The sequence below is a fragment of the Myotis brandtii genome, unplaced genomic scaffold (genome assembly GCF_000412655.1).
Source record: "Myotis brandtii unplaced genomic scaffold, ASM41265v1 scaffold123, whole genome shotgun sequence".
Classification (NCBI taxonomy): domain Eukaryota; kingdom Metazoa; phylum Chordata; class Mammalia; order Chiroptera; family Vespertilionidae; genus Myotis; species Myotis brandtii.
The window spans coordinates 12760784-12781291 of record NW_005354291.1 but is presented as its reverse complement, the minus strand read 5'-3'; the positions used below and the strand labels follow the sequence as shown (position 1 = coordinate 12781291).

At 37.5% G+C, this 20508-nt stretch overlaps 1 protein-coding gene across 1 annotated transcript in view; it reads right to left on the bottom strand.

The window, feature by feature from the left end:
- PDE7B (phosphodiesterase 7B) overlaps positions 1–18683 on the bottom strand; it is a 274020-nt gene extending 255337 nt beyond the window's left edge. The window contains exon 1 of the mRNA XM_005859041.2: positions 18327–18683. Coding sequence (XP_005859103.1) covers positions 18327–18347 — 21 coding nt within the window. The 5' untranslated portion in view covers positions 18348–18683. The remainder of the gene's footprint in view (positions 1–18326) is intronic.
- Positions 18684–20508: the final 1825 nt, after the last annotated feature.

Sequence of the window (20508 nt, the reverse complement as noted above, 5' to 3'; positions counted from 1 at the left end):
GACAGACCTGCACTGTGATCTTAAGGCTCTCTCCTCTCCTCCTGCTCCCTTTGCTCTGCATTCACAGGCCACTTCCCACAGAAATACTTAGTAGTTCTAATTTTGTCTTGAAGTGTGCTTTGCAGAAATCCAGAAAAGGCATACCACAAAGTAACAACAATTAGACTCACAGAAAAAATTTTATTAGCAACAATAGGGACTAAAAGTGCAAGTGAATATTATCCTTGAAGTGTTGAGAGAAAAGGATAAAAGGGAGAATTCTATATCCTGTTAAATCATCACTTAAGAGTGATGTTACAAAAAGATGTTTTTTAGTCTAAACATTAAAATTATTCACCACTTGCCCTAGCTGGTTTGGTTCCCTGGATACAGCGTTGGCCTGCAGACTGAAGGGTCCAGGGTTCAATTCCGGTCAAGGGCACATGCCTGGGTTGTGGGCTCAATCCCCAGTGTGGGGCATGCAGGAGGCAGCCAATCAATGATTCTCTCTCATTGTTGATGTTTCTATCTCTCTCTTCCTCTCCTGTCTTCTCTGAAGTCAATAAAAATATATTTTAAAAAATAAATAAATAAAAATAAAAATATTTACCACTTTACAGACCCTAAAAGAAAGAATGTGAACCTAAAAAGAATGAGCTATGGAAAATAATACTGAATACTGTTGAAAGCTATAGGTAAATTAAATGAGCATTTACCATAAAATTTTTTAAAAGATACTGGCTCATGGTTTAAAAATAAGGTAGAGCTCAAATACAGACAATAATAACATAGTTTGGGGGTGGACATCATCTGATTTAAATAAGTATCTTATATTATCCTGGGGTGTGATAGAGATAATAAATACAGATACACTTATTTATATTTTCACTCTAGTTTTTAAGAGTAATCACTGAAACCATAAAAAGTGAAATGTCTAATTTCCAAACCGATGGAGAGAAAATGAATGTAAAAGCTCAAATCCATCCAGTAGAAAGCATAAGCAGCATTCCCTGAACACAATGCATCAAATTTAGAAATCGATAATAAAAAAAGAACAATCTCCTTCTTACCTCCCACACTTAGAAATGTAAAATAACCACTCATAAGTAATTATTGAATAGAATAAATAATGGAATTTACAAAATATTAGAAATGAATCACAATGAATATGCCATGTGTCAAAGATGATAATGTCCAGCTAAAAAGGTATTGGGAGGGAAATGTATACTTCAAAATATATAAATTAAAAATAAAAAAATAAAACTCAGCATTAAAGTAGTTCAAAAGTCAATAGGAAAAAGAAAACCACTGGATTAAGAAGAGAAATTAATGAGGCAGAAAAAGGAGGTAAAAGAGAGGCTCCACCCAGCAGGCACACCCCCACCTCAGGGCATTTGCACTTGCTGTCCCCTCTATCTTGGACATTGTTTCCCTGGGTATCTGCATGGTTCACCCTCTTAACTCCTCAAGGTCTCTTCTAAAATGTCATCTGCTCAGTGAAGGCTCCCAAGCACCCTGTTCAAAATTTCATGCCCAGTCCCATCAACACCCCTTAACTATTTTCCTTGCTCTCCTTTATTGCATAGCAATTATCACTATCATTTTTTATACATGCATTTAATTTATCATGTATCCCACCCATTATCTTGCTCAGTGCTGAATGTACAACAATGTCTAGCTTAGCAGTTTTCAAATATGTGTTGAATGAATGATTTTATAGCTATCTAGGCTATGGGTACATAGATTCTGTCATATCATTTCCTCTAGTTTTTCATATATTTTGAATATTTGCAATTAAAAATGTAAAAATTTTAATAAAAGAAAAATATCTATGCCTATGAATACAAACCAAAGTATTAACACTGATGATCAATTTTTATATTTTCCAATAGTAAAAAACTTGGTTATATTGCTTTTACAATCATAACAAAGACAAAAATAAAGCCCACCAAAATAAATCACACATGCCTAGTTCATATATTCAGTAAATTCTATTATTGTTTTAAAGCATCCATTCTTTTCTAAAATTAGTAAAATCCTAACAATTAAGGCATACTAAAAGATCATTAAAGAATCCTTCAAAAACAATTTATTTGGAACAAACCTCCATAATAAAAATACTCATAGGGCACTGTATTATTTCAATGAAAAAAATTTGAGAATATTCTTGGACTTAAATGTTGAGTCTAAAAAACCTGGAGACAAAGGGAACTTGAAGGGAACTTGACATTTTCACCCCATTCTTAGATATTTTTGTTTATCGTGTCATTTTGTATTTGTGAATGGTGTTTTCAGGCATGTTTTTGACCGGGGAAATTTAGAAGCTTGTGGTAGAGAAGAGTGAAGGAAGTTAAACAATGTTTGCCTCTTATTGATAGATCACTAGATTTGATTTGCTTTCAGCTCTGTCTCTATCTTCCATAATCAGATCCCTTCATTTCAGAAAGTGATTGTGTACATGACTATAACCAGAGTGATTTTTTTCATGCTAGTAAAATTAAGTCATTAATACAAGAGTAATCATAGAAAATTAATTGAAGTGGCATGATCAAAACACTAATGCATTAGACAAAACACTAAGACACAAAAATTGTTGTTACATGACACTTTCTACTTATAGAATACGGTAAAATATAAACTGAGAAAATCCTCACTAAGTCCAAGACAATTGTAATGTGCTGGTGATAAGGTTTTCAAAAACAGAATTTAAGTGAAAGATTTGGACATGAACTAATGAGAAATATAATACATTTACTCAATAATAATGTATATATGTATAGTGTGAATTCAGGTAATGTTTTCCAAAGTTCGTGTGTACACCATATGCAATTTATTATGTATCAACTAATCAAAAAGTTGATTAAATTGGCAGAAACGTGAAATTTCAGGTTCATGTACTGTGGTATACTTTAATGAATGTGTTTACACAGTTCTTGGTAGTCTTTATATAATAGACCCACTTCAAACAGAATGAATTTGCCTTGTGAGATTTTGTTAGATAGGAAGTGATTCACAAAGCTGGTTTTCCTTCCTTGTGTTATCTTGTAGTTAAGTGCTTTAATCAGACAGCATAAGAAGGAAACCTCTAATTTCTAAACATTTTTTTAATATTCTATGGATGCTTGCACTTGACAGATTGCATTCATCAGAGAAGCTATATAAATTGTACAGCGTAAATATTTTTTTTTCTGGTATGATTTTTGTTTGGCAGTTTCTTATGTGAAATCGAAAGTATCCTTAAAAAGACAACATCAGTGCTAGTGTGGTGTGGACAATAGTACATGAGAAAAATTTAAGCAATGCCATTCTTGGGAAGTCATTGATAAAATTATAAAATCTTAAACAGGAATTCTTCCTGGCTTAGCCTGCAGAGCAGCACCAAAATAGTAAATAACGATTTGTAATGAAATTCTAGAGTGCTTTCTGACAGCAAATTATAAGAATGCTACTGATTATATTTATATATGATAAAACTTGTTAAGGAAATTGAACTCTTCTCTACATGCACTCAAGCCCTTAAGAAAGCTGGAATTAGATCATTTTGACAACTCACTGAAGCATCTGTTAGGAAAAATATGAAGAGCTAATGAGGTGACATAATCACAATGTTATTATGAATAGAACTTATTCTGAATTGTTTGAATTAGTTGTTTTCTTTCAAGTTTCTGTTCTGTTATTTTTGCCCCACATTGTTAAATTCCAGCCATTCATATTTTCCTAAGAATCATTAATTAAAATAAAAAACAAAGAGATGGCATGAGACAATAACGATGACCAGTACTTAATAGTTACTTAGATCTTTCCACCATCCACACTGCTCACATGAACACATATTATGTATATAGATGGATGTATATAATCAACTGTTTCTTACAATGACACTGAGAGGGATTATTATAGCCAATATAAAATAAATGAAAAGCGAGCCACAGAACTGTTAGTGACTTTGTTGGGATCATAGCATAGGTGAATGTTAACACCAGGACTAGATGTCTAGTTTCCTGTCTTTCTCCAGGATTCTTTCCCTCAATCCACATACCTATATTTTCTACAATCATGACTATCTTATATGTAAGTGACCGTGACCAGAGGAACGCCTTTCTCTGCCCCCTGCTACCCTATCTGATAGTCAATTCTCTATCCTTGCTTTGCTAGGCCCAAATAAGAAAAGAAAATATGTTCCTGATATCTTAAGATGTTGAGGCAAATATTTCCATAAACCCTGTTCCTTATGTTGTTTAGGGTCTATGCATTCTTGGCTCTTGGATTTCACATCCTGGGTTATGTAGGCTTTTGGGGTGGCTGGACATTGAACTGTCACAAATAATATAGTGTCTATGGAAAAATTCTCATCCAGTTCTAAATTTCTGGATCAAAACAAAAGTTTTTCTAAATGTGAGTTTGTAAATTGAAGACGGCCATATTTTTGAGTAAAGGGAAATCTATCATCTATCTATCTATCATCTATCTATCTATCTATCTGTCTGTCTATCTATCTATCTAAAAGGCTAATATGCTAAGTGTCTAATCATCCGACTGGGTGCTATGATGCACACGACCACCAGAGGGCAGCCACTCAATGCAGGAGCTGCCGAGCTTCAGTGACTTGGCAGCGGCAGTTCTTGGGTGATGGACCCCAAAACCAGAGAGGAGGGAGCCAGATTCCTCACAGGGCCACGCAATTCCACCTTTAGCTGTGGGTTATGTTGTTGTTGGTCCTGAATCTGGTTTACTGCACACTTCTGTTTGAGTTCCACACCCTGTATGACAGCAACTTTGCAGAGTGCCCTTTCGCACTCCAGGATCCCTTGGCGGATGTTGGAGAGCCATTTTCAGCCCGATCCCTGCAGGCCAGGCCAAGGTACCCCACCTGCCGGAGGGACCCCGCTCACTTTGCAAACACCAAGGAGGGACCACGGGAGGTTGGCTCCAGGGCGTGTCTGGCCCCTCTTGCCCAGTCCTGCCCTGCTGGCCACCTTCTAATTAATTTCCTTTCAATGTGCACAAATCTGTGCACCAGGTCACTAGTATATAATAATGGCATAACTTAAAGCCACTGGGCTCTCATTAGGGGCTACATATAACTATGATCATGGTAAAAACATCTATGAGCACACATGGAGCAGCATATTTATGCCATACTTTCTTTGTGCTATTCTTCAAGCATGTATGGAAAATTCCTGTTGTTAGGATATAAGCCAGAAGCCTCAGCCCCTCACCACCAGTGATGTATAAAAAGGCTTTCATGTCTACGGAGTCTTCTGAAGCATGAGCTCTGGCAAGACTCCAACAATATAGGCAGCACCATGTACTAATCAGATGCATGTGCATTTGAATCATTTCCTGGCTCTTCCTCCTGTCCCGACCTCTGGAAGCTGGTGGAAGGCTTAGTCCTCCACCTTCTTCCTATTTATGTTGTCTTCCTAGGTGATCTCATTTGGTGCCATGGCTTTAAATAGCATATGCATTGATAAATTTAAGTTCAGTTCTGATCTCTCCCCTGAACACTGCCTCCCAAACTTAATGTGTGAAACAGAACCCTAACTTCTCTCTGCATTTTCCTTCTCCAATTTCATCCTTCCTCAATCTTCTCCATCATGCCAGTGATACCAGCAGTGGTGGAAGCCAAAAATCTAGAATTCATTAATTGTTCTCAAATTCATTTTATTCAACCAACATGTATGCAATACACTACTGAACCAAGTCCTAAGTTTACATACACACCACACACACACACACACACACACACACACAGTGAAAAGAAGCTAGATGTATGTAGCATTTATTTCTCTGGAGTTGACAGTTTTCAGTGATGATCTTAGCATGATGACATCTTACAAATAACACATTACCTTCCAAGACATGCAGCTTTGTAATTTATTATCTGCCTATATATTCCCACATGTGTATTTGCACACACACACATATACATATATATGCAAATACATGGTTGGACCATATGAAATTACTGATATTTGACTGTCTGAGCCTAAAAAATACCCATTTCAGTGACATGGCTTGACCTAATAGTTATATTACCTACTTATCTATATCTATATCTATATATCTACACCTATGTCTATTTTTTTTTTTTTATAGAGAGTAGAAGGGTCGAGAAGAGACAGAGAGAGAAAATCAATGTGAGAGAGACACATCAATTGGTTGCCTCCTGCACACACCCTGACTGGGGCTGGGAAGCGAGCCTGCAACCCAGGTACATGCCCTAGCCCGGAATCAAACCCAGCCAATGTTCTATCCAGGGAGCCAAACCAGCTAGGGCAACACCTGTAGTATCTATTTATGAGGACGCACATATTGTGAGGCAGGAAAAATACAGAATCATCTGATTATTTATCTGGGGCTCTCATAATAAAAATTTAAGCCAACATACTTAAGGTATCGAGGCTAAATTAAATAAGAGAAAATGTAAACCATTGGGCCTAAAATTCAATTTCAGTTAAGCATGTACAAGAATCCACTTGGATTACATACTGAACACAGATGTGATACTGCCTGAGCACTATGGGGGAAGTCAGAGACACCAGATCATATTACAACTCTGGGTGTCCATGACAGCGCCTACTAGCAATATTCTTTTTAAATTGTTTCCACGTATTGACTTGTCAGACCATTCTCTTGATAAAAATATTGGCATCAAAAGGTGTGAAAATCAAAATATTTAACCACTAGCTTGATCAGAGACAATGTCGGTATGGCTATGCTGGCATCAAGCAATGGAACCATGGCCCAGGACAAGGTCAAGGACTCAGAGGACCCTTAGTTATGTGGAACTTGAAACTCATCTTGGACACACTGAAAAACATCTCCTAGCCTGAAACCTTAACTCAGGCTATGACATCAGATTTCTTTGGCGATAGATGACAAAATTTTTTAGGCCCATTTCACAGTTAGAAAAATAATTGAAGTCATCCTGCTTACTTTAGATCTCATAAATAAATTAAAGGCAGGTCAAAATTACCAGGTTTGTAAATTTTTTTAAATTCAACACATTAACTTAGCTTAATAATTCATTTATGGATTGCTTTGCGCATTTTTCTAAGGAGGAAACACTAAAATTTGTTGTGTTAAAAACAAAAACAAATGTAATTCATGTATCTTTTCGTAAGCATCTGAGGAAGTGGCAATTAAAAACTGTGCATAACTGCTATTTAGTTACTCAATAGTTTGTAATAACTCTTTGTTATTATTCTTTAATGTGCTAAAGTAACAAAAAGGTCTTCTCAGTTTGAAAATGCATGGAGTAACACATAAATAAATTTGAGCCAAAACACTCAAATATTAAGCCGACCTTATTTTTTAATATCAGTAATGTATATTATCAATTGTTTCATAGCAACATTTCATAAAACTTACCACTTAATGTTTTTAGTTTAATATGTTTTACACTTAGTAATATTTTAAACATTATTGAACACTGATTATTTTTAAATTCTAATTTTTAAATTTCTAATTTGTAAAGAAAAAGACCATGTATTACATGAAAACTAAAAATATACATTTTTTTAAAAAAAATCAACAGATCAGTGTATATCAAGCACATTTTTCTTAACTATTTAATATTTTCTCTCAAAAACATATTTTCAAGCTACCTATAAATTCCTCATAAGTAATTCATAATTAGACTCTAGGTTAAAGGTAGTAAGTATATTTTGCATTTGTTAACTGCAACTTGAAGTTCATTTGTGCTTCAAAGATACCCCAGCACTAAAAAAAATTTGAATCAAGTATTAGAAACATACACACACACACACACACAAAACCCAAGAAAAGCCAAAGTCACTGATCATCAGAGAGATGCAAATTAAAACGACAATGGGGTATCACCTCATACCTGTCAGAATGGCTATAATCAACAAATCAACAAATGACAAGTGCTGGTGAGGATGTGGAGTAAAAGGAACCCTAGTGCACTGTTGGTGAGAATGCAAACTTGTGCAGTCACTGTGGAAAACAGTATGGAGTTTCCTCAAAAAATTAAAAATGTAACTGCCATTAGATCCAGTGATCCCACTCCTAGGAATATATCCTAAGAATCCCGAAACACCAGTCAGAAAGAATGTATGCACCCCATGTTCATAGCAGTACTATTTCCAATAGCTAAGATCTGGAAACAGCCCAGGTGCCCATCAATAGATGAATAGATAAAAAAAGAGGTGGTACATTTACACACCGGAATACTATGCAGCTGTAAAAAAGACAGATCTCTTACCCTTTGAAATAGCATGGAGAAACCTGGAGAGTATTATGCTAAGTGAAATAAGCCAGTTACAGAAAGACAAGTATTACATGATCTCATATATGTGGAATCTAATGAACAAAATAGATTCAGAGACATGGAAGCATGGAACCAACTGACGAATCTCAGATGGAAGGGGGTGGTGGTGGGCTGGAAGGGATTAACCAGGGAACTTATATGCATGTATGCATAACCCATGAACACAGACAACAGTGCAGTGAAGGCTTGGTTGGAGGGAAGGGTGGAGGGGGTCAATCAGGGAAAAAGAAAAAATGGGACATCTGTAATACTTTCAACAATAAAGATAAACAGAAAAGAATGGAAGAGGAATGCTGGGATTTCAAAGATGGCAATCTATATATATAAAAGCCTAAGCGACCGAACAACTGAATGACCAAAAGACCAGTCGACCAGTTGCTATGGCATGCACTGACTACCAGGGGGCAGATGCTCAATGCAGGAGCTACCCCCTGGTGGTCAGTGCGCTCCCACAGCCAACCTCCCACAGCCAGCCAACATCCCATGGTCCTTCCCCCAAGCTGACCAGCCCTAATCGGCCCCAATTGCCAGCCAGGCCAAGGGACCCCACACATGCACGAATTCGTGCACTGGGGCTCTAGTCTATATATATAAAAGCCTAAGCGACTGAATGACCGAACAACTGGTTGGCCGGTTGCTATGATGTGCACTGAACACCAGGAGACAGATGCTCAATGCACAGGATCAGGCTCCCTCCTGTCTGGATTGGGCCTGTGGGGATAGGGTTTGCTCCTGTCTGGATAGGGCGTGCGGGAATCAGGCCTGCGGGGATCGGGCTCCCTCCTGTCTGGATCAGGCATGCAGGGATGGGGCCAAAACCAGCTATCCAACATCCCCCAAGGGGTCCCAGATTGTGAGAGGGCACAGGCCAGGCCGCGGGACCCCATCGGTGCACGAATCCATGCACCAGGCCTCTAGTAATGTAATAATGTTCTATTTCTTGGCTTTGGTAATGGCTATACAGAGATTTACTTACAATAAGTGAACCATTTTGTACACTTGTATATTGCATATTTTTTGGTATGTGTGCTATAGTTTAATGCAGGAAGTTAAAAATAAATTAAAAACTGTATTTCTCTTAAATGTTTAAAGCACCCAACAGCACTATACACAAAGTAGTTATAACTCTTTGAAATACTTTTTATAACTTGTAAGCAAATAGTACCAGTTGATATACAGTACACATGATGCTTACTATCTTTCACACACAGTTCTAAGCACTTCACAAATAAAACTCATTTACCTTCCCAACAATCTTATGAGACAGATACTATGAGCACCTTCATCTTATAAATAAGTAGAGTGAGGCCCAGAAAGATTAAGCAACTTACTCAGGATCATAGAGCTGATAAATGAACCACAATGAAGGGTGCCAGGTTCTACTGTTCACCATTATACTATACTGTCTCTCAGAGCAAAACTAAAGTTTAAGGAGTCAGATTCATTCATTGTAAATGCATTTAAAATTAAATAATGTTGTTCTGTATATTGGAACCTCCTGTGTAGACATATCAAGTAGATTGCTTTAACATTTTGAAACAGTTATTTTAATATTTTATAACTAGAGGCCTGGTGCATGAAATTCGTGCACAGGGCAGGAGGTGGGGAGAGGAGTGTCCCTCAGCCCAACCTGCACCCTCTCCAATCTGGGACCCCACAGGGATTGGGCCTAAACCAGCAGTTGGACATCCCTCACAATCCGCGGGACTGCTGGCTCCCAACCGCTCACCTGCCTGCCTGCCTGATTGCCCCTAACTGCTTCTGCCTGCCAGCTTGATCACCCCCTAACCACTCCCCTGCCGGCCCGCCCCCAACTGCCCTCCCCTGCCAGCCCAGTCACCCCCAACTGCCCTTCCCTGCAGGCCTGGTCACCCCCAACTGCCCTCCCCTGCTGGCTTGGTCGCCCCCAACTGCCCTCCCCTGCCAGCCATCTTGTGGTGGCCATCTTTGACCACATGGGGGCAGCCATCTTGTGTGAGGGTATAATGGTCAATTTGCATATTACCTCTTTATTATATAGGATTAAAAATGTATTTTTCTAACTCACGTTTAGAGTAATTAAAGATGAATTCTAAACCTAAAGTATTTTAATCATATAACAACAATAAAAATGGTGTGGAAAATGCTGAGGTTGAATGGCAATTTTATTAGCTGTAACTTCAATAAACCTCAATTCCTTGCCATTAAAATGGGCAGAACCTGTCCTTTCCTAATAGAATGTTCTGAGAATGAAGTGACCTGACATTTGTGCTATGCACTAAGTAATTAATTACATCTGAAAGCCAATCCATCTGTATAGTAAGTCCTAGAAACTTTAGAAAGGAAAGGTACCTCACTTTAAATATACATTTTAGAGACTTGCAAGTAAAAAATGCAAAATAAATTGGTGAAAGTATTACTCTTGGTAAGACTAGCATCTGGAACTTGAATCCAGGGCTCTAGGCTACAAGTTCAGTGCTCTTTGAAAAGTGTTTGATCCTCATTCTTTTCTTCCTGTTTTCCCTTCTCTTTCTCCTTGTAAAATATATAAACGGAATTTTAAAAGTTATGTAGTATTATTGTCATTTAATTCAATAATGCATTTGACTTATTTTTAAAAGATTTACATTAAAGAAGACATATTTTAAATAGGCTATATTCTCGAACTCGCTGCTTTGGTTTTTACTTTTGACATGAATACCACATAAAAAGCTTTCATATACATTTGTCTCCAAGTCTAAGAAGGATCTTGCCCTTAATTTCTCTCCAATGCACCTACACATGGGAAGCTGGTTAGTTAAAAATAGAACAATATTTATCAATTATTTTATTTATGTCATTGCATTATTTGTAAATGACTAATAATTTTTAATAACAAAAAATATTTACAAAGAAATGTTTAGAATATTCGTTCCAGTCATTTAAAACTGCTATTACACAAATTCCTATCTGATGTTTATCTCTTTTGTTTTATTTTAACTTAAAGATTATTCTTTACTCCAAACACAGTAATAAAGGTCTAGAAAAATAGAAAAGAAAAAACACTAGATAACTAAAATGACTAATACTTATATTTTTTAAATCAAACTAAAAACTAAATTGAAAAAAGCTTCATTTAATTGAAAAAGCCAGAACACTAGTTTCAAAGACATGGAAAAAATACTACATTTCAATCACATGGAAAACACTTTTTTCATAAATATAATGACCTTTTCTAAATCAAGGCATTCTTTAGACCTCGGTATTACTGCACCATCTCCCTTTATGAAAATGCATCCACACTTTTGTGAATGACTGAGTTCTTTCATCTGACTGGACACAGCTGGCAAGTGGCATAATGAGAAGGGGAAATGAAAGTTTTTTTTTCTTTTCCCTCCTGGAAAACCAAGAAATGTATAAATCATATTCAAACTGAAGCATTAGCTGTTTGTTTTGTCACACAACTACCCATCTTAATACACATAGTGTTTTATACTTTTTTGTGAATAACTGATAGCATAGTACATTTTAATCTTGAAAGTCTATCTGTGAGGTGTGGTTTCCTGGACATTATTTGTATAATTTAAATTTTTACATATTTAATTAATTAAAAATTAAACCAAACTGACCAATTTTTAAACAGCAAATTCAGTTAAAATGTTTGAGCCAATAAGATATGTATATTCAGTTTATGGGGAAATATCTCAACTAGTTGGGCATGCAACAGGCCCAAAGTTTCAGACACACACAAAAGCAGAAAGGAACTTGGAGCTTGACTGAGCCTCTCATTTTGTACAGGAGGAAACTGGTGCCAGAGTGATGACTGGCCCAGAGTTACTCAAGCAGGAGTGATGGATGCGCTCACTATCTCCTCACTTCCAAGACTTAGTACAGGTCAAGCTGTGCTCCCTAGCTGTGTCAGAGGCACACGGGAGAATTTCCATGGGATTGAAGGAAGATGCTAAAGAAGCAATCTGAAACTAAAACAGACCTCTTTCTTCTTTTACTTTCCAACTTTTCTCGCAACTTTAAATAGCACACAATAATAGATATCTGTAAATTTTCTCCATTGTATATGTAACAATTTCATGAGGAGAAGATGTGAACAATTCTAAAGTATATACATGTAAAGGAAGTCTTTCCCTATCCCATACTCAAAGTTCTCCACCCAGAATTTAAGTTTTTTATTTGAATTTCTAGAAATTTTCTCAGTGTATATGAATACGTATATGCAGTTATACAAATGTTAATGTAGCCTTTTATTCAGTTAATACATCTTGAAAATAAATCCAGTTTTGTGCATGTAGATCTACCTCATTTTAAAAAATAACTATATGGAATTCTATTGGTTGGATTGAAAATAATGTATTCAACAATTCACCTACTATTGGGTTCAGGTAGTTTCTGAAATTTTATATTACGAACAGTGCAAAAACAAATATAATTTGATTTTTCTTAGATTAAAAGTTACTGTGGTCAAACAGTATGTAAAACATTGACTACTTGGCATATTTAGATATCAAATTTTGACCCATGCAGGCACATGTTAACCTCCTCATGTCTATACCTGTACCAGGGGAACACTGGTCCCCCAGACTAGCCCTGGACTCCACCGCACACCCTTCAGTATATTTACCTCATGTGTAAACTCCTTTTTTCAACAGAATCCTATTTTTGTGTGTCTGAAGCAGTGGGCAGGTAAGGATGGTTTTCATCATGTAGGAAAGATATTTCATGTATTTTTTACTTATAAGTTAATTATGATGATGTACAACACAAAAAGGTACTAATAAGAATACAATTTGAGCAGCACTTTCAATAAAAATTTTATGCAAATTTATCAACCACTAGAAAGGAAAAACTAAAACAAACATTACTCCAAATTTCACAAAAGTAAACTCCATCAAAATCTCATTATCTATCTTAAATGTTTTCATCTTCTCCTTACCAAAAAAACCCACAAAAAAACAAACAAACAAAAAAAAAAAACACAAACAAAAAACGAAAAGAGGAAGAGAGGAATGGAGGAAGGAAGGACAAACTTTCCTTACTGCTATATTGGCTGAGCCTATTATTTTCATACTCCTATACTACATGCAAATAAATGTATAGAGGATTTAAATTTTCAAATATTGGGGTATTTATACATTAGAATATTAAGAATTACATATTGACTAATTGATTTTCATGTATTTTGTGTCATGTTATTTTTAGGTTTACCCCAAACTACCCTCCTCTCTATTCTCCATGCTTGAGCTGTTACATATAAAGCCTTGCCCAGAGGAAATGGCAGCAGGAATGCTCTGGCCCAAGTAGAATTTGGGTAACTGAACTGCATCAGATCCCACCACTAGGATGAGGCAGCGACTCTGTACCATCAGGTCAATGGATGACGAATGCATCAATATTTTGTCTTCTGAGGATCACTCCAATTAACTTATCAACATGTTTTCAGTTATTTTCTAAAGACACCAGAATTAGAGTTGAGGAGATATGAATGAAATAATATAGAAAATCTAGGATTGGCACTTAGAAGGAATACACTTGTCATGTAACATTTAAGGCCTGGGCAACAATGAACACAGAACATGTCCCTTTACCATCTGAAGGAAGTGTCACCACCAGGGAGGAGCACATCAGCCTCACAGGAGAGCAATGGGGCAAGAACAGGTGAACTTCACTGGGGAGCAACAGTCCTCCTGGGGAGAATTTCCCCAAAACCCAGGGCCTTGTTTTGTTTTTATTTGGAAATGAGCATATTTTGGAGGCGAAAATATGTAAATTTGGACAGTAAAGGCAAACTATACAGAAAAGTGGTAGAAATAAAGGATAGGAGAGGTGGCAGGAAAAGAACAAATTGACACTAATATGTCCACATTAATCTTGCCAGGGTAAAGCATAGAAATTGGAGAGGGTAAAGGCATCCTAGAAGTATTGGACCAGTATTTATATTAAAGATAAGGGAACTGAGGGCTCTAAAGTTTAAGAAATTTGCCTTAATTCACACATGACATCTCTGGAAGTTCTAAGCCACTGTGTGAGGTTTCCTGACATTGAGGGTGTTTCCCAGAACACCACACTGCATCAGCATTCAAGCCCATCATAGGTTGTAAACCTCCTAGCTTGTATCCAATGCCTACTGGCATCTGAGGCTGCTGTCAAAGTTCTTGAAGAACTCCTACTTTCTACAACCCCTAGTAGTTTCAAGTTCAAGAGATGATGTAGACCAGTGATCAGCAAACTGCGGCTTGCGAGCCACATGCGGCTCTTTGGCCCCTTGAGTGTAGCTCTTCCACAAAATACCACCTGCAGGTGTGCATGTACAGTGCGAATGAAACTTCATGGCCCATGCGCAGAAGTTGGTATTTTGTGGAAGAGCCACACTCAAGGGGCCAAAGAGCCGCATGTGGCTCGCAAGCTGCAGTTTGCCGACCACTGAGATGCCAATGCACTGATGTAATTCACCATGTCAGGCCTGTAGAGTATCTTAATCAACCACTGAGAAAACTTTCCCTCTCTTCAACATTATATTTGTTAAGGACACCACTACAAATATATTATTTCAGAAGAATAGCAATGCCTTCAATTAATCTTATTAAAGATCACAATAATAGAAATAAATATCTATACAGATAGAAAATTTATTTTTCTTGAATTTCAATTTGTATAAAGCTCCCTCTTCTGTTTCATTTTTCTTTGTCACCACCTCCCTCCCAAACTCTTGTTTCTCCATTTCTCTGCACAGACTCCATTATTTGTTCATATGTTCAACCAGAATATAAGTTTTAAATATAAGTGATTTACCTCTCAATTTTATTCATTTCACCTCAATAGGCACAGCCTTTGACATGTTGAAAACATGCAGTAATGTTTTTGAATAATTATTTGACACTTTCACATTTATTTATACATGGAATTTTTAAAGAACTCCAAGTTGACAGTAGGAATATTATAAAAAGTTTCATCTAAAAAAGATTGTTGGAAATAACCCAATACAACCGGTTTATTTTACAGATGATGACACTGAGGTCAAGAGTAAGCAAGTGGCTCAGTACCCAACTAGTTAGAACCTGAATGAGAATGTCCACCTGGCCCCCTTTCTCTACCTGCTGTTCCTTTTGGTGCACTCCATGCAGTCACTCTCTGAGTACACATTAAATCATTCAGATACCTACATGGTTCTTGGGAAAGTATAATTGGCTTGAGGAAATGTGAGAATTTTGATGTATTTCACTCTCTGTATTTAAATCTCTAACAATGCCTGGTACCCCTTTTTCCCTTCTCTTCCCCAAATTTCCACATCAACTGCTTTAAATATGGCTAATCTATCAAGTACACAACATCTCAAGAGTCAAAGTTGGAATGTTGCCAAAGCCAACTGGGATGCATACAGAAGCCATTGGTATGGATCCCACAGCCAGTCCTATGTGAACGATGGACATGCTCCCCAAGGTGCACTCTTAGATGAAATGGGGATACCACCATGGGGAGGCGCTGATAGAGAGGGTCTCATCACATTTCCAAAAGCCAAATCCCTTCTTTCTCAGCCCCATGTGTCTCCTAGAAGAGAGATTCCTACTTGTCTATAGACTTCTATGGGATACATAAGCTAAATTCATAGGACAGTGGATTCTAATTTCTGTACATTGAAGGTCTCCCAATAAGTTACTCCCCAAAAGTCATTGTGAGTTGAACCACTTAGAATAACTGCTAGCTTTTACATTTATAAGTTCTGGTCTATTCTGGTTCTTAATTTTGACAGTTTTCATTAATATAATGAAGCCCTTTTAGTCTTGCTTGGCATTAATTTACCACATAATAAATTTCTTCTAACACTATGTTCTGTGAGTCAACAAGCAGCTTCCCCTGTGATGTGAGCCTGGCTAAGAACAGATCAGACTTGGGAAGATTAATGACTAGGCAGAGACATTTTTCATATGGGTACATTACCACTTTGAGAAAACTTGGTCATTGTACTTTTGCATCTGTTTGGAGTAAGATGTGTTTTGGCTGAATAAAAAGCAGCAAGTCAACAATGGGAATGCCCTCCTCTGTACCACTGATATATTGATTTCTATATTACATTTTAGGCTGAATTAATACCAAAAACATTTTTCAAAGACAGTTGAAAATGCCATATTTGACAATCATTTCAATAACTTACAATATATAAAGTGTAGCAAATTCTCAGCAAACATTTTAACTAGGTATTAATGAGAGCTGACAATGGGTAACTTTGCACCGAACACCATATCAGGCATTAAAAGATGTACTGGTGCAATTATTTTCCCTAAAATGATGTCTGTTCCTGATACAACTTGAATTTTCTACCCTAAGTAATTTAATTCCAAAACCAGTTTCTCTCAACTAATCTGTTGACTTATAGTCACCACTGATTTTTGTCTCATGTTGTTCAACTGAGTCAGTGCACTCTAAAATGGGTCAGCTTACAGTGATAGGTAAAAATCCTTGTAAAGAGGATATAGCCTTTGGAATTGCAACTAGTTAACTCTGGGCTTTTGCTTGAGACAAAAAGCAACTTCATTTTATTAGAGAAAATGTCAATCAAGACTTTACTGACACCCGTCTTTGTTTCACCAGCCAGTAATAAAAGATAGAGCAGAGGAAATGGAGGAGCTGCAGTTAGACATTTGCAACACACAAAGTCCTTGTTTTCCCACTAGGCGTTGCAGAAAGGCAATTGTCCATTCACAGCACATCCTCTGCATTCAGAGCTAATATTTTTGCAGTTCCCAGTTTGGTACATTACAGTCAGATGCAGTTAATCTTGTTAACCCTTTGAAATGCACTGTGCAGGTGATACCTTGCTTAATATCACTGCTAACATGACCCCGTTTTTAAAATTTCAATATTGAGAACAGAAACCCTTTTTTAAAAAATCAAGTGAGAAATCTTGGAAACAGAGTAATGGTTTCACATAATCCTGTCTTACTTGCTATTGCGTAACTTTGAGAAGGGTAATAAGTTAAATTCATATTAACCATCTATTACTTGAATTGCTTTAACAAAAATTAACTTTGCAAAGGAATGCTTTCCAGCAGGGGTTCCCCTCAACATGTAATAATAACGCGCTATTGAAAACAACATCAGCCCTGGGTTTCATTGCCCTGCTTCCTGCAGCATTTAGAGTGTTTACTGTATATGCATGCATTTGCCTGCCTCCCGGTACAGAGATTCACTCCAACGTTTTAATAGTCAGCCTGGCAACAGCACGTGAATCTACAGATGATTAATTAGGAACCAGGCTCAATCACTTAAGTCCCCAATTAAAAATCTCACTCTGATTTCAGCTATTATTAAAAAAGATAATTGGCAGATTTATAGTGCTAATAAAGAAGTTTTTATTTTCCTTTCTAAATAAGAAGATCTAAAACATTGGTCATATAACTCAGTGCCTGCAACTGCCCTATTGACTTCTACATCCAGAACATTTTTTTTTAAAATGCAACAAGGTGGTAAAGTCCATTTTCCTCAAGAATTCATTTTTCTGACACACCTTCTATAGATTTTTCTACCTTCAGTCTCATTACCAGTTTCTTCCTCTCTCCCTAATTTCTTCATCTTGAAGTATGCTATCAACCAACATGACTAACTCAAGAGAAACACTGATTTGCTTTTTTCCTGTTCCGTAAACCCCACCAATCTCTTTACCAGTATTTTCCAATCCTGTCCCACCAAAAAGAAAAATGACCCAATACTAAGATTTACATTGGAAAGAAATATTGCATTCATTAAAAAGAAGAGAGAAAGAAAGAAAGAAAGAAAGAAAGAAAGAAAGAAAGAAAGAAAGAAAAGAAAAGAAAGCAGTCCTCCTCAGTAGGGACTCAAAGTACAGTGAAAATACCCGAGTCTCTCATCAGACTGGGTGGAATGAAACAGTTAATGCAGGCTAAGTGATAATGTTTAGTCAGTTCGCCTAGAAAAAGGAAGGAAATTCAAAAGCTGACTGCTGTAGTAACAATCACAGACCAAAAAACACATATGTACAGGTTCACTTTAAAACTCCTGCCATCTCTCTGTGGTTCTGTTCTCTAAGAAAAATGAGCTTGCCGCTTAAATTTGTTGTACCTACCTCAACCATTAAACAAGACATTTAACCATAGTGGCAGTTCTGTGACCTTTGAATGCCGTGAAATCTCTGACCGGTGCTGCTTGTTCATGAAGACTTGTGCTGCAGAATCCAGCAACTTCATCCAGGATTAGGAATATAATTAAGTAAAAAAAAAAAGAAAAGAAAAAAGAAAGAAACACAGAAAGCACACAGAGAGATCGAGAAGGAAGGTGGAAAGAGATTCTCTCTGGGTGAGTACACCACTGTTCTCCCAGACAAGTGCTGGGACAGAGCCGAGCCTGCTGCAGTGCCCAGACCCACCGACTGGCTGGGGAACAGGCAGCCGGCCTGCGAGGCAGGGAGGTGCTGTCAGTTGCCACAGGCAAGGAAAGGCAGAGACCAATCAGCTTCAACTCTGGCAGCTTACTGGAGTGGAGCCTTTTCTGTTTATGTTTCCTCATTTCAAGAGTGACGTCAAAGGGTGTAGTTTTTCCTCTGCATGTGCTATTAATTTTAAAGTACTGTACTATGGGAAGAATGTGTGTGTGCCTGTGGTTAGCCTAGGCACCCCACTCTCAGGAGAACCCAAGAAACATTTTCTATATTCAGGAATACATTCTAAAAAATTTAAAATACCTTGTGATGAAGTGTAACAAAAACACAGAAATAAAAACAACAAAATAGACAAAACCTCCTGAGCTAAACAATAGCAGCAAGATTCATATTTTTTCCAAATGTGAGTGTATGTACATATGCCCACGTCACAGCTGTTGTTTATTCTGAACTAATTCATTTTTAACCTTATCTAAAAATGAGGTGTTGCTTAATCTTTATAGCCATGGATGCAGAATTGCGCAAATGAGCTGGTGAACAATATTATGTGGTGAAAAATAGAAATCGTGTTTATGCTGCTGCTGATCTCTGCCTTGCCTCCAGTTTATGTGGTGAAGCATCAGGATTATTCATGCTAGGGAGATCCCCCCTGCACTCCCCACAGGGAGTCATTCAGGAAGCAGGGCACGCTGATGCCATACAGGCACGCCCAGGATAGCAGCATGTTCTCCCAAAGTGTGTGAAGGTACAGTTATTTAAGGATACTTTCTCTACCAGGGGCCCCAGCTTATCCCATCTTTTTCTTCCCACTCTGGAAAAGCTCAGTGGTGGCCATCTGTTGTTTCTGCCTCCCCCATAGCCTCTCCCTTCTCTCCCACCCCATTCTGTTAACAAAACCTCTTTTTTTTTCTTTTGGAAACTTTCCTTCCTCTATCTATGGATTGCATAGACTTCTCCACAACCCCCACCTCCCACAGCAGAACGCTAAGGGGCATGTGACCCATACTGGCCAATCAGATTTCTCCATGGCTGTAGACACAAAATGTTTTAGGCGTAGGCACAACACTGAGGAAATCCAGAGTCCTTTTTCAAATATTAATATTGATTATTGGAGAAAGGAGGTATTTATACCTCTCTAAGATCTTATGTGCTAGGGTTAAGCAAGCCTGTAGTGGTGCGAGTTCATCTCAGATGTTGAAGATACAGCAGTGAACAGATACTATCTGCTTTCATGCAGTTTAAAATTGGGGTAGGGGGGAAGATGGGCAATAAACGTAAGTAAATACATAATGTTAGTTGGTAATAAGGGCTTCAAAATAAAAAAAAAGAGCACAGAGTAGAGTGTGTGTGTGTGTGTGTGTGTGTGTGTGTGTGTGTGTGTGTGTGTGTTTGCTGTTTTAGGTATGATGATCAGATAAAGCAACTTTGAGCAGAGGCCTGAATGAAGTGAAGCAGGTCATGTGAATACCAGAATAAGAGAGAAGCAGGAAAGCCTGTGACAGGTGAGTGCTTGGCATATTGAATGAACAATAAGGGACATAGAGTAGCGGGAAGAGAATGAACAAAGGGAAGAAATGGATTCAGGGAGGTATGTCTGGGACACTATCAGGAAGTGTCTTATTGGCCACTTATAGAGGCTTTAGACTTTATACTGAGATGAAAAACCTATTAGAGTATTTTTGAACTCAGAAATACCTATGATCTGACATAAATTCTGAAGGAATGTCTTCTTTCTTCTGTGTGGAAAACAGACTTTAGGGCAACAAGAGTAAAAGCAGGGAGACCACTAATGAGGTCATTGCAATAATGGTTTGAACTTGGGTGAAAGCAGTGGAAGAGGTAAAAGGGTCAGATTCTGGAGCGGGGTGTG